Here is a 15,554-nt window from a genome sequence, read left to right as displayed (position 1 = left end):
GCATCACCATGGAGCAGGCATCGCCTTAAACACCATGTATTTACCGTATAAGATACCTTATGAGTTAGGGTTTTTTTTAATGTGTATGGGTGTTTTACTTGTATGTAAGTCTACACACCACTTGCATGTTTGGTGCCCACATAGGCCAGAAGAGGGCATCAGATCCCCTGGAACTGGGATTACATACAGTTGTGAGCCACAAAGTATGGACTTGAACCTAGGTTTTCTGGAAGTGCAGGGAGTGATCTTAACCACTGAGCCCTTCCTCCAGCTTCAAGTTGGATAATCTTGAGGAAACAGACCTGCAGGTATCTTAGTCAAGGCCATACTACTGAATGAAGATCTAGCCCTCCAGTGACCATGATGCAATCTGCCTGCAAGGGTAGCTGCCATATTCACTCAAAGACAATTATTTTTTCAACAAAAACCACACCACTGGACTGAGCCCTGAGCAATATAAAACATGTGACATGCATGGGGTGACCAGTGCTGTCCAGGTGAAGCAGAGAAGAGTTATCGTTTTACAGAGTGTACCAGGACTGTGTGTCTGGGAAGGTAATGTGCGAGCAAAGGTATGATGGACAGATGGACAACTAGCCAGGAACAGTAGCACTCCAGGCAGAGAGAAATAGACAGACAACATCGCTGAGGTCAATATGGTTGGAGACAGTGGAGGACCTGGAAGGAAGCAGAAGTGGACAGGTAAAGAAGAGGGACAGGGGAGTTCCTGATGAATGTTCTGAAGCAGCAGGAGGTGTGAGGGAGTGGCCACAGAAGACAAAGAAAGAATGGACTTGACCAGACTTCTAGCAAGACCGCCCAGTCTTCTGAACAACAGGAGGAGGACCGCTCAGTCTTCCAAGCTTTCCTGGCCAGGAGGAGGCAGGAGCTATCACAGGAGAGTGGCCAAGTGCTGCTGTCCACCAGGCTAACAGCAAGGGTAGGTTGAGAGAAGCAGCAAGGTCCTGGAATATTTTGAGGACAGACCTGCGGGGTTCTCTGTGGGGCAGACAGGGGTGAAGAGCGAGGGAGAAGCCAAGATTCTTCTCCAGCTCTAGCCTGAACCTTTGTGCTGTCCCCAGTGGTGTCTCCGATGACTTGCAGGAAATGTTAGTCACATCTGAGTCAGACAGGAAGCATTTGCAAACAGGGATGCACCCTGTCTAGTAACTTCATCATATTAAATCTTCCCTTCCCAAAATAACTCCGACCTGACGGCCTCCCGGAGAAGATGGAAAACTTATTCACAAATAATTCTGAGAGCTGACTCCCTGGGGCTCAGAGACAGCCTTTAATCATCGTTTCCATTTTCTCTCAAGGATGAACATAGCGATGCAAACAAGGGGCATCAGTTTTGAGAGCAGAATCTAATATTCCCTGCATCTCCACCCGTGGTGCCTGACTCACTGCTGGGAGCTTCTCCAGGAGTCTCTGGTCTTCCCTGTGTGACCCAGAAAGTCACCAGCTTCCTGGCAGAAAGGAAAAGCAACAGGCTGGTGGAGAGATTTGGCATCAAGTCCTTGAGAAAGGTTCAGTTTGAGGAGAACAAGGGAAGATCAGGGGAAGCCTGAGGGCCACCTTCTACAGACTCAGCCTTTATAGGATCAGGATTGTGGAGGTCCAGCCTCAGTGTGAGGAGGGACCTGAGAAAGGCAGGAATGAGAGCAATGCAAGTTCAGTGATGGCGAGGAGTCAGAAGTGGATGCCAGCTGTCAGTGCAAGTGCTCTCTTTGCCCAAGGATTCCCATCCTTCTCCCTTCTTCTCCTCCTTCCTTCCCCCTTCTCATTCTTTTTCCTTCTCCCGACCAGAGAGCCTGAACCCAGTTTTCTATTTACTAACGTTATATCATTAAGGTTTTGCTCATTATTAATGATTATTTTAGAAACCTTTACATTTACATAAACTCTATGAATCCTGGGTCATTAATTCCAACCTCTGCTTCCTTAAAACAGAAGCTAAACTCAAAACAAAAGTACATTTTCTTACAGTTCTTACACAGACTGTTCTTCACAGGTATCTGGACTCAGCTCTTGTGCTTTCCTGGTATAGCAGACAGCAGTCTTTAGTAACTGCTCTCATGGAAGAACAGAAAGGTGGCAGACTACTAACGTTCAAATGATTTCTTCACAAATTTTAAAATTTATGCAAGTAAAGCAGCTAGCCCTCTCTAATATCTCTCTAGACATTGCCATCTCCAACCCTTCGAGGAGCTAGGAGAATGACGTACTAACGCTTCATGTGTTTACACATCATCCTCTAAGTCTCTAATCTTTGTTTCCTATCCTAGCAATTTCAAGGCCCCATGTACTCTCCTTGTAATAGCATTTCTTTTTAGATCATATACAAGCCTCCCTCCTATGAGATGAACCCACCTATCATTCGCTTGTTTTTTATAGATTCCTTCTTTTCCTATCCATACCTTTTCTCCTTCAGTCCACTTTAGCTCTCTACCCTTGATATCCCCAAGTTTACCCTGGCTAATTAATGCAGCAGTCGGTGGATCAGAGGGTACATGTGTCTCCTCATAATTCCAAAGTGAAGACCAAGTCTAGCGATGAACTTTTCCTACAAAGGATCCTGCGGGCTTTCATGGCCTCTGTGGTCATATTGTTTTGATCCTTTCCCATGGCTCTAAAGGTCAAGTGGAAGTTCTGTTCCTCATTTTCCAAAGCCTCATGACCACCTCCATTCTTCATTCCCGAGAACCACATCTATCTTGTTTATTATGGTGTGATTATCTCTGAGTAATGGGAGAAGTATATTCCCCAGAAAGAAAGATTGGAAGTAAAATAGAAGAGACAGCAGGTCAGTTTCAGGCCAACGGCAGACTTCTACAGGCTCAGCCTTTATAGGACACGTCAGCACACATGGAGATTGTGAGGATCGAAGGCATGGTGATGCTACAGGGGCACACCTCCCCTTATGCAGCCATGTCAACCCGAAACATGATTTATGGGTGGGAGATAAAGGAATACTATTTTGGTTTGCATTTGTAAAGCACTTGCCAGCAAACCCTAGTGAATGGAGAAGCTGTGTGTGCCATTTATCTTCCAGCAACTCTAGGTCTCAATGCCAAGATGGTACTTCACTCTACATCAATCATGTTCTCCATCCTTTCCTGCTTCCCTGGCTTGAATTCTACTGTTCTTCATTTCTTTCTACGTGGTTGATAGAGCTCAGTGGTTAAAGGTCACCCTATGGGCTTCTGCCGGGCTGAACGTGTTGAAGATTTCATCCAAACTCAAGAGTATCAACCTCCATCACTTTCACTGAACTTGAAGCTCATTGCTTTGGCTAGGTTGGCCAATGAGCTTCAAGGGATCTATGTCTCTCCCTACACCCCTAGCTAGAATGAGGTTACAAGAGGTAGCCACTACTCTCAGCTCTCTATGTGGGTTCAGGGGGGATCTGAACTTTGATTCCCATCTTCACCAACTGAGCTGTCTCTCCAGCCCAGCACCTAGCACTTTTAAGATAAGTATTAAGAGAGAGATTACAGTGCTGGTCTATGCTGAATCAGAAAGATTGACAGGAGAAAGGCAGGGCTGAGAGATGGAGAAAAGAGACAGACCAGCTGGGTTTCCTTATGACATTCTGTGAGCTGGCTGGTCCAACATAAGCCATGCGTGCCAACAAATTCCCTTGGGAGATTCAGCGAACTTGATTTGGGTTCCATGACGGGCATTCAAAGACTTCCCCAAGTGACATGGGACACTATGTATGTTTATGTAAATTGCATCATGTTCAGCCCTCACAGCTGCTTTTTGAGGTGAATTCTGCTTATCTGTAATTCATCTTGGAGGACCAGCTGCCTCTTGACAAGCCTGTTACTCATTCTCAGTACTTACAGGGACCATGAGAGCCTGCAGATAAACTTCTCAGACCACCTCTTCATCCCAGTGGCAGCCCTGGGCCTCAGGAATGGTGTTTTTCTTGTTCACAAACCCAAATGTGCTCATATAGTTCCCCAGCCCCATCCTGACACACGGATTGTCCGAGGTCTGATTAAGGATTTGATTTTAAAGCCCATGTGGGTTCTTTTTTGTTTTTACCTATTTCTAGAGGCAAGATTCAGATTCAATAACACATGTAATGAGGACAATTATAACACAGTTTAAAACACACACATGCATGCGTGCACGCGCACACACACACACACAGACACCCACCCCACATACTGTTCAAGCACTAATGACCCACATCAGGAAGCTTCCATTGTGATCATAGCACTCACATCTCACATGGCTGTGGGAAGCATGATGGCCGTTCTAGGATGAGCATCTTATGCCCAGCGTCTACCTCAATCTCGGTGGCAGCTTTCCCACATGCCACTATTTTATTTCCAGGCTACTGTGAGCCAGGCAGGCCTAGAGTTCATGTAACTCAAGGATAGTTCATGAGCCACCAGCATTAATGCCCAGAGCTGAAACTGATCCTGTGGCCGTATCTATGAACTGAACTCATACTGTCTTGTGTCAGGAGGGAAAGAGAGGTCTGTGGCTATGCAGAGGAGAGATGACTCCAAATGAAGGACTGGTTCCACCAGAATTCTCCATGATCTGAAATCTCTCAGTTGGAAACTCTGGAGGAGGAGGAAAACGTACCCCTGAGGCCTGCCTAAGCTGATGTGGCCCATCTCCTGAGACCGTTCCAGGCCATCCAAGCTTCCCTGTCTCCATTGCTCTAAACATACAGGATTTTGTGAGACTGTTGGGGTTGCAAGTAGCCAGTCCTGCCCCCACTGCTGGAGTTACTAGTATCCAATCCCAACGTGAGCAGAGACCCAAGAACACTGAACTTCTCTCCTAGTCACACCATGAAGCAAGCATCTTCTAATGGCACACCCAGGCTTCTGCTGCTGTTCCTCAGCCCCTCACCATGATCTGGGCTTCCTCTCCCTCCCTGAAAATCCGAGGAGATATCTCAATATTTGGTCAGTTTGGCCAGGATCTGTATTTCCAACCAGCCCTGCTCTCTGCAGCGTAGATGAGCCATTGAGCCTCATGGGTCATCAGATTCGTTACTTGTAAAGCAGAGCAAACGGCGGTGGATTTCTGAGGTAGCGGACCTGTGGTACATTGAGCCCCAGGCTGTAAAGGAGAGTGAAGACCGTGGTAGCCTTCTCTTCAGCTTAGCTCTTTTCCCTCCCAACAGCTATTTAAGCTGAACATCAATTTAGCCTTGGTTCCCAAAACTAAGGAAAAGAGGAGAAGGCGCTGGCCGGAGGCTCAGTGAGCAGCGCCTTCTCTCTGGTCTCAGCAGCATCACCTGGGGCTCCTTGATTGCTTAGAAGTTCAAGGTGTTCAAGATGTTTCCAAACACATGTTCCCTTTTCCTTTCTGCTTTACAGCTGCCAGGCTGCTGAAGGTCTTAAACTTATCATCAATCATCTCAGGTTCCGTGCAAGAAAAGCAAATCAGTTAGGAGATGAGGTGGCAAAGTCCAGAATTGGTGACTCGGAGCGTTTGCCCCCAATCCCAGAGCACCGTCCTCCATTCCACTGCTTGGGTACATAGCCTCCTTAAGAGACAGCCTTAAGGCAGGAGTGCGCAGCCAGGTACAAGGTGGGCAGACATCACGGTCCGCAGAGCCTTGGGGCAGGCATGACTGTGTCTAACTGGAGCAAGCAAGAGGGGTTTGGACAGGTCCAGCATAGGACAGAGGCTTAGCAATAGCACCCCAGAGGATGCTGGCCAGTGGTGCTATCTGAGTACTACCTCATTGTATGCCTAGGGCTCAGCAGCCACAGACCTGACAGTTCTGTTACAGCAGAAGCCCTACCCGACATCTGCTTGAAAAGATGGTGCTTCTCCCAGCGTGAGCTCAGCCATGTGTGAGCTGAGCCTACCTCTCTGGCCTCCCATGTCCATCCATAGACCCACTAGAGGAGAGCAGACAAAACAGGAGAGTGTGAGAAAGTCTGGAACATTGGGGGAACTCAAAAATCATGTCTCACTGCCCTAGGTGATGAATATGCTTTCCTAGTACTGAAAGCCCCACAGTTGCTGCTCTGGTCCTGGCCCTGGGGACAAGAAAAACCCTAGAGCTTCATCTTCCTCACTGGGTATCATATACTTTCATCGGCACCACATGGATGCTTCCAGCATGGCCTCCAGAGAACCTTGCTGCGACATCGGTATTCTAATGAGCTCTTTGTTGGGGACTTTAGGCAGGGTGGGAAGGGATGAGTGGGACCCTTCTTAAGTGTTTCTGTAACTCCAGGTCTGAGAGGTTTTCTGGGACTTGATGGAGCCTGTCTCCAGTTTGTGTGAATGCAAAATAGAGGCCTATGGAGCTACTCTGTATGGATGGCCAGGCGACCACAAACACACGCACGGTCTGTGTTCACTGAGATGCTTCTCATGCCATCCTCTCTCCACTCCTTCTCTCTGGTACCTGTCACGGTGCCTCAGTGGGAGCCATCATCCTGGGCTTGGAAAAAATGAGATGACTCGGCCAAGGTCATCATCTAGTAGTGGGAGACTCGTGCATGATTAAAGTTCAGACATGAAACTGGCCAAGACTGTCTTGTACACACACACACACTCACACACACACACACACACTCACACACACACACACTCACACACACTCATACACACACTCACACACTCTCTCTCACACACACACACACACACATACAAATACTTACATACTTACAGAGACAAATGGATACATAGATATAGACACGACACAGCAGTATGTATATTTTCATATTATGAACATTCTGTGAGATACACACACACACACACACACACACACACACACACCCCTCAGCAACCCCCAAGAGGCTGTTACTAGCAGAGAGGAGACAGAGAAGACAGGGGAGAGGGTCTGATACACCTGAGAGAAGGATTCATGTCATAAATAAGTTAGGCATAAGGCAAACAAAATGAAGTGGATCTGATTGGAGAGGGTTTGTTTGGCTGGGGGAACTTAAACTGGTGCATGTGTGTGTGTGCGCATGTGTGCATGTGGTGTGTGTGTGTATATGTGTGTGTTGTACATGGGTGCACTATTGTGTGAGTGCATTTGAAAGACAGAAGTCAACCTCAAGAGTTATTGTTCAGGTACCTTCCGTTGTTTTTTGAGAAGGGGTCTTCCTGCCTGGAACTTCACCACGTCTGCTACACTAGCTGGCTGGTGGGCTTCCAGGAGCCCTCCCATCTCGGCTTCCCAGCTCGGCCTCTTGTCTCACCTCCCTGGAGTTACAGGGATGTGCCACCGTGCCCAACTTTTTATGTGGATTCTTGGGAATTGAACTCAGTTCCTTATACTCACAAGGCAAGTGCTATTCTGACTGAGCCATCTCCCCAACTTAAAACTTGGAGCTTTTGATACTTAATTTACTGCAGCCTTATTGGTGATGGGAACAACCTGAAACTCTCCAAGCATCTATCAATCCTACAGTGGAAATCATCCTGAATAGCTGACTGTCTTACAAGGATGGTCACTCTGTCATTCTGTGGAGCAACCTGTAAGACTCTGTGTTTGGTGTGCTCCAGTTCTCCAGACCCAGACCCATTACTCTCCCTGTTCTACTCTGGCCTCTGGGATGGAAGCAACTAGGCATCTTGGTTACCTGCAGCAAACTAGAAGGCCTGGACACTGGCACCCTCGTTCTCCTCCCACCCCCTCGCCCTTCATGAGTGAAGTCTTTTCAATTAAACTGTGAGACCCTGATGCCTATGGGGACACTGACAATAATGCAGACTCCTTACAGCCATTATAGAAGGGACTCCCCCCAAATAGAAACAATGCCCCTACCTACCTTCCAAGAAACTTTCCAATCATCTTCACCATCAGTGTTCCCACCAGGCCACCAATCGCGAATATGGACACAGTTACAGACCAGAGCAGGGTCAGGGTATCCGGATCTATGGGCTGTCCATGCCTTCTGTACCAGGTTTCATTGTAAAAGGCCTTGATATACTGGAAACAAACAATGGGAGGAGTTACTTCCTTCTGCCCCGCCCACTGCTAGATGCAAAACACAAAAGGTCTTTAGGGGCACTCTTGGCATGCTTGGCACCATGAAGAACTCCTCCCTTTATCTCACTGGGTTCCTCTAGCACATCCTGTGTTGCAGGAAGGAAAACTGAGGCTTGAGGTGACAGCATTATTTGGTGAGTCACAACTGGGGAGTCAAACGGATCTGGCTCTAAGCTCTGACTTCACTGCACAGTGACATCAATTTTGAAATGTGTTAAACACTCACACTTCCAACAAAAGAGCCACCATGCAATAGAGCAAAGCTACATTTCAGGAGAGACAATTGGCATAAAAGAAAAATGTTCACTTGATTGAGTCAAAATTCAAGTTGCTTGTTCTTTAAGAGACACGATTGAAAAATGCCTAGTGTGGTGTCTGGCTCAGTGGGTAAAGGTGCTTTCCACCCAGCCTGAGGGTCTGGGTAAAAGGAGAGAAAGGGCCCCTCAAATCGTCTCTGGCCCCCCATACATGTACCATAGCATACCCACATACAAATAAATAAATATTGTAATTATAATTATTTTTAAATGAAGATAAGCCACAGAGTGAGTTAAAATATTTGTAATGTATATAGCTACAGAGGAAAAGTCTTCATGATACATAAAGAACTATAAAATATTAATTAGAAAACACATACAGGGGTATAAAAATGGCTCAGCAGCTAAGATCATTCTTCCAGTGGACCCAGGTTCAATACCCAGCACCCACATGGCAGCTCACAACCATCTGTAAATCCAATTCCAAAGGCTCTGACAGATTCTTCTGGACCCCTCAGGCAATGCATGCAGTGTTCACAGACACCATATACATATGCAAAACACCCATACACATAAAAATATTTCTAACGTAAAACAAATAGAACTTAAAATGATCAAGAGACTGTGAAGACCTAAAGCACATGCACACGTCCAATTAGCAATCAACAGACTCAATATCATTAGTCAAAGAGATGTGCATGAAGTCACAGTGAGATCTGTCTAGACACCCTCTCCATCCTCATCACTGCAGCTGTATTTGGGGCAGGGACTGGCTGTGTCTAACATGCAACAAAGACTGGGTTCATGACGCTCTGCTATCCAAGGATGTCTACTTCCCCAGATATTCATGGTCATACATTGCTACTAGCATGGGTTCACAAATCTCAGCATGGCTAGCCTAAGTCATAACAGGAGAAGCTTGGGTTTGACCTTCACAGACCTGAGCTCCATGCTTGTAATTTAAGCAGTGTCTTCGCTCACAGGATGGAAATGATGACTCTGACCTCTAGGGGCTGACCTGAGGGACTGGTGTCCAGGACAGGAGTGGAGCTCACACAATTGTCACCTAGATAAAGATGCTTTCATGCTCAGCTCAGCAGGTCTACTTTCTAGAAAATCCCATTGCACGACTCTTCTACAGGCTGGGGATCTACCTATTCAAATGTCCACGGTGACATTGCTCCTAATAATTAGCCCAAACAAGAAACAACCTAGAGGCTCATTGGTAGAACAGGTAAGCAAACTGCAGAACAATCATAATGGAAAACACTACAGTCGCAAACATGAACAAACTGTAGCCCCATGCACACAGAGACCGCAGCAATTATAAACAGGGCTGGGACCAGTGGCGAAGCTTGCAAAAGAAATGAGTGTGTCGAAATTCTCAGGCACCATTTCCGCCACTAGATAGACAGGACCGCAACGCAGCGGGAAGGCTGTGCTTGCTTCTGACCTTGGTCCCTATAGCACGTCTACACTGATACATAAGGTTCGACTCTCTCAAGAGGAGTGTAGCCAGCGCCTACTCTGGAGAGTGTCTCAGTCCCTTGCTGGCAGCAGTGCATTACTGGGAGAGAACTAACAGGTGTGGGCTTGAAAACAAGCAGTGCCTTGCCCTCTGAGCTGCGTTGCATCTGGGAGCAATGGTGGGGCACGGGAAGGTGTGTGGTGACTAACTGCCAAGTGAGACTTTGGGAGTCTGCAGAGATCTGTTGCTTTCGTTTTGGAAAACCACAGAGCAAAAGCCTCTGCAGAAAGCTCTAGAAACTAGAAGATCTCCACACAGCCTGTGTCCCGCTATGATGACACACAGCTAGGTTTCCTGGACAGCTTTTCAAAGTCCTGCCAGGGATCCTTAATTTGTCTTCCTTCTGGGAAGCCAGCGATGGCCCAGAGACAGTCTGTGGTCATTGGAGCCAGGTGATGAGAGGCTTCTAATCTATCACGGGAACACTCATTGGATTTGAGATTTGCAGACTGCTCTCTGTCAAGGTAACCTGCCGTGTGTGAAACACAGCAGGTAGCTGGGCATGCTTGCCTTAATTTGGGTTTCTGCTTTGTGTCAGACAGCCATTTGAAATGACAATGATAAAAAAACAAAAACAAAAACAAAACAAACAAACACAACTATGGAACAGGCGCCAAGTGAAGATTTGGAGACAGCCATAAAGAACCTGCCCAAGCTCACAGCATTGGTGTGTGCCGTCTTCAGGAATGAAGCCCAGGCTCAGACACATTTTTTTCAATGATTTATTTTAATTTTTATGCACATCAGTATTTTGCCTGCATATATGTCTGTGTGAAGGTGTCAGATCCCCTGGAATGTGTGTCTGTGTAATGGACTCCAGTCCCCTGAGACTGGAGGGGCAGTTGCAAGCTGCCATGTGGGTGCTAGGAATTGAACCCGGGTCCTCTGGAAAAACATCTGGAGTTCTTAACCCCTGAGCCATCTCTCAGTCCTGAGACACAAATCTTAGCCACTACTTGATTCCAACTCTTTTTACAAGTTAATTTTTTTTTAATTTTTGAAAATTCATGGGGAACAAAATACTCACAGGAGGAAATATGGAGACAGCGTGTGGAGCAAAGACTGAAGGAAAGGCCACCCAGGGATCCTTCCCATATACAGACACCAACCCTAGACACTACAGCAGATGTCATGAAGTGCTTGCTGGGAGGAGCCAGATATAGCTGTCTCCTAAGAGGCTCTGCCAGAGCCTGAAGAATTCAGAAGTGGATACTCGCAGCCAACCATTGGACTGAGAATGGGGACCCCATTGGAGAGTTAGAGAAAGGATTGAAGGAGCTGAAGGGGGTTGCAACCCCATAAGAACAACAATACCAACCAACCAAACCCTCCAGAGCTCCCAGGGACTAAACCACCAACCAAAGAATACACATGGAGCAACCCATGGCTCCAGCCACATATGTAGCAGAGGATGGCCTTGTCAGCATCAATGGGAGGAGAGGCCCTTGGTCCTGTGAAGGTTCAATGCCCCAGTGTAGGGGAATCCTAGGGCAGGGAGGTAGATGGGTGGGTGGGTAGGGGAGCACCCTCATAGAAGCGGGGGGGGGGGGGGCGGGGGCGATGGGATAGGGGATTTCCAGAGGGAAACCAGGAAAGGGGATGACGATTGAAATGTAAATAAAAAATATCCAATAAAAGAAAATAAAAATATAAAATTCATTCATTTATTTATTTATACAATGACTTGCTCATATACGCTGCCTTTTTCTGCCCAGTGTCTATCCACTTCAATCTCCCTCCAACTTCCTCCTGGGGCCCCCACCTCACCACCCTCTCAGCCTCATCCCTTGTTTTTCCAACTCTTTTTAAAATCTTAGGGTTTTATTTTGGTTTGGTTTTGTTGCTTTGTTTTGTTTTACTTTGTTTTGGCTTGGTTTGGAGTTTTCAAGACAGGGTTTCTCCGTATAGTCCTAGCGGTGTTGGAACTCACACTGTAGCCTAGGCTGGACCTTGAACTCAGAGATCTGCCTGCCTCTGCCTCCTAAGTACAGGGATTAAAGGCATCCACCACCACCACCTGCCTAGAAATTTAGCTTTAGAGATTTTTTTTTTGTTAATGTGTATGAGTGTTTTTCCTGCATGCGTGTCTGTGTACCATTGGCATGGGATGCCCACAGAGGCACAAAGATGGCATGGCAACTCCTGGGACTGGAGTTACAGAGTGGCGAGCCATCACATGAGTAACGGGCTTCTCTGCAACTGTAACAAGTGCTCTTAACTCTCCAGACATCTCTCCAAACCCTCCAACTATTTTTATGTGCATATGGAGCACACAGATGGGTAAAATCCAGAATTCAGCTTTGGGTGTCATCTCTCAGTAGCCTTATTCTTTGTTTGAGACAAGGTCTTTTACCCGGGTCTAGAATTTGCTGACTTGCTTAGGGGACCTGTCAGTGAATGCCAGCATGCTGGCTGGCTGGTGAGCAGGAGGCGTTTGTGTCCCCATTTGAAATTACCACAGAGCTTGCTAGACCTCACTGTGATGGAGTCCGTGTTACCTTCTGTGCCTCTCAAAGCCATGCAACTCCAATCCTTGCCCTTGGGCAGGGTTATAAGAGCGCTCATCCACCAGAGAGTGTGAGCCGAAATGACTTTGTGAGCATGTACCTTTATACATGACACTGTGCTCCCTACCTGTCCCTGTCAGCTGGCCATTACCCAAGATGCAGCAGAGGGGCTCAAGAGCAACTGAGAATGGTGGAGCCGCAGGCTTCATGGAGCGGAATCCCATACTGCTTGTCTTTGACAGGAACGAGAGTTTTTAAAACGAGTGGCCATGGTGTCGAGCCACTGTGATGCTGAACTTATTGTTACAGCAGATGAGTTTCAAAGGACAAAGCCATGGCACTACTACTCACAGTGACTCGAGGCTTCAAGGGGGCAGGATTTATGCCATATCATGAGGGCGAGCAGCCTTGGACATATAGACCTTTACCTAATGCTTCCTTCTCATGCTTTAGGGGAAACTGTCAGCTTCCATTTGAAGAAAACATTCTGCGACCCAAGATGGTCTTCAGGACACTTGTGGTGGTGAGATTCTGGGCCAACTCTGCACCACCCTCATCCTGCATCGAATGTGTTACTATTTCACTGGCTCTACATCCCAAAGGTCGACCCCATGTCTTTTCCTCTGTCTCTGTCATCTGCTTCCTTACCTAGGGAATCAGATCTCCATCTGCCTTCTGATGCTAAAGCTCTGGTCTTTCTACCTCCAGAGACCTTGAAAGCCAATGAAGACAAGTCTATCATGACGACAAGAAAAGCTGTGACTATAGAATCCAACCATATGACAGAGACCTGGGAAGTCAAAAGGCAAGTAGACCTGGTTCAAGCTGGACTGTGGACAAAGGAAGCACAAGGTGCATAAGCTGGAGATCATGTATGGATATAAACAAGTTGCACGTGGCCTGGTTGTCCTGAATGGTGGCCCAGCTCAGGAGCAAGGCTATAGAGCAAGTCAGGGGCTGGCTATGACTGGCTTTACCTATTGCTACAATTGTGCAGTTAGTCCTGTAGCTCCTAGAGGGTTTGTGTGTGGATCGACAGCTGTGATTTGTTGTTTGGGGTGTTCACAGTAGGTATAGCTTGAAGGTTCATTCAGCATTAAGAGAGGATGAAGGTGGGGTGGTGAGGAAGCATCTGCATTTGGTACAAGATGATGAGCTGACAGAACCTCATAAGGAGTTCTGACTAGAGTTTAAACTGCAAAGAAATTCCCTAAGAGGCAGCAGGTAAAGGGAAAGACACTGAGTGGAGAGTTGACCACCTTGAGTCCAAGACTTGCTTGTACCTTTGAGTTCTTTTTGTGATTTTTGCCATGGCCTGATGCAACAGAAGTTTCATGTCTCTGGACAGTATTACTAGGGCCAAGGACTATGTTCTATTTGCATCTTTGCCACCAATCTGCTGGGTGACTGAACGGGTTACTTAACCTCTCTGAACTTTAGGTCCTGCAACTCATGTCATTGCCCATTTCAAAGATTTACTGTGAAGATTTAAAGGGAGAAAATAAAAGACCCTGAGTCCTTAGAGTCCCGCCATAGAATCCAGGCAGAGGGAGCTGGTGGTGGAGGAATCAATATTATATTTGTAGGTCTGTAAAATAAGAGAGGTCTACACATATTTGCTTCTGAGGTATGAGAATCTATAAATAATTCACCACTACCTCCCAGCCTAAGAACCCAAGGGCCATACTTTGGCAATAAATTGAACTCTACAATTCTCCTCCAAAGGATGGCAGGAAATGCCAGGCAATGCACACACATTACCTTGCAGCTTGGTTTGTAATAGTAACACTGCTAGGTTCATCAAGACCCTGACATGCATTCATCTGCAGTGACACTCGGGGGTACCATAAATATGCACAGAAATAGAGTACTCTGTGGGTGGTCCAGAGGACTCAAGTGTGGCCTAACAGAGCCTGACGCACCTGAGGGGCTTGTAAAGAGTCAGTACCCACAATGCTCTTGGCAAGGCTCCTTGTCATAAGCTCAACAGGGCCACCTCATGTCACCTGGTTCCCCACAGCAAAGTGGCATGTTGTTCACAATGTCTCAATGTCTCAATGGCATCCCCTGCCCTTTGTAAACAGAAATAGTTTCTAGATTCGTCTGGTTTCTTCACACCAACACTGTTTCTTCCTCCATGTTTCTCCACCTGTCATCTGCCTTTGTCAGCTGTCCTGGTTTGCTAATTATAGTGGCCACAGTCCCCATCCTACTGAGCAAGGGCTCCCTCAGTGCATAATGACACTGTGGTCTTTATTTACTTCTGTCAGTCATTGGCCTTACCAGTTCTGCTCAAAACCAAACCACACCCAGCGGAGACCCAATGCTCCCAATTTAAAAAACACAGCAGCTTCTTAGAGACAAATTAGAAGTGACAGCCCTGAGTTAGAGATGTGCAGTACACTGTGAAAAACCCCATGAGGGAGACTTACCAGTGCGTGGAAGGATGCTCATTACATAAATAAGACACTGGTGGAGGAGGTGGAGGGGTGGGGAGTGCACAGAGGGAAGGAGAGCCACAAGAAATAGCCTATGTGCTGACATGTTGAAAAGCAGGTTTACATGGAGACTTCCCAGGGGCCTCTGGGAAGAACCCAGGCTTTGACTGTTGGGATGATCGAGCAGGCTGTCCCAGGCAGCTGCTTGACCCCATTTCATTAGCACCATGAGGTTATTACCCTGGCATGATCTATAGACAAACAGGAGACGTGGTCTCGACTCATGGAAACGATTCATGCTGGCTCTTTTCCTGAGCCCGTTGCTTTTACAATGGCCAAACAAGATGAGGTGAAAGCAAGAAAGAGGCTGGGAAGTGGAGCAATGGGGAGGAGAGCCTTGGGTTTGGACGTGCCCCATTCCATGAGCCTTCCAGCTGTTTCTGGTACAGTGTCTCACAAAACCAAGCACCCACAGCTAATCGAGCATCTCTGCTTACACTCGCCTTTCTCTGGACTGCATCCTTCTTGGTGGCTCTTCTTGGAAGCTCCCACAGAGGTCATTCTGCTCAGTTCTCTTCTTGGCTCAGTGTAGTGTAGGACAAAAGGGGCTTTGGCAGGTGCCCTGCTGACAATGTCACTCTACCCTGGAACAGCCCTTCCTGCCCAATGACAAAATACTCATTTCAGTCCCCCCTCCCCCCAGAGAGCTGTGTGTGGAGCTCAGACACACACAGTTGCAAGGTCTCCATCCAGCCCTCCCTGGCCTCTCTGAGGAGTCCAGGCATGGGGAGACCACATGAACCAAGGCCTATCTCCCCCTGCCCTCCTGCT

At 47.2% G+C, this 15,554-nt stretch overlaps 1 protein-coding gene across 7 annotated transcripts in view; it reads right to left on the bottom strand.

The window, feature by feature from the left end:
- The window catches only part of Slc2a9 (solute carrier family 2 member 9), a 133,629-nt gene that overhangs the window by 89,451 nt on the left and 28,624 nt on the right, over positions 1 to 15,554 (bottom strand). For all 7 annotated transcript variants that reach the window (XM_063273504.1, XM_039092336.2, XM_006251100.4 and 4 more), the window contains one exon: positions 7,773 to 7,933. In XM_063273504.1, coding sequence (XP_063129574.1) covers positions 7,773 to 7,933 — 161 coding nt within the window. The remainder of the gene's footprint in view (positions 1 to 7,772; positions 7,934 to 15,554) is intronic.

Source organism: Rattus norvegicus, chromosome 14 (genome assembly GCF_036323735.1).
Source record: "Rattus norvegicus strain BN/NHsdMcwi chromosome 14, GRCr8, whole genome shotgun sequence".
Lineage (NCBI taxonomy): Eukaryota > Metazoa > Chordata > Mammalia > Rodentia > Muridae > Rattus > Rattus norvegicus.
The sequence above is the reverse complement of the archived record's forward strand: the minus strand, read 5'-3'. Positions and strand labels throughout refer to the sequence as shown.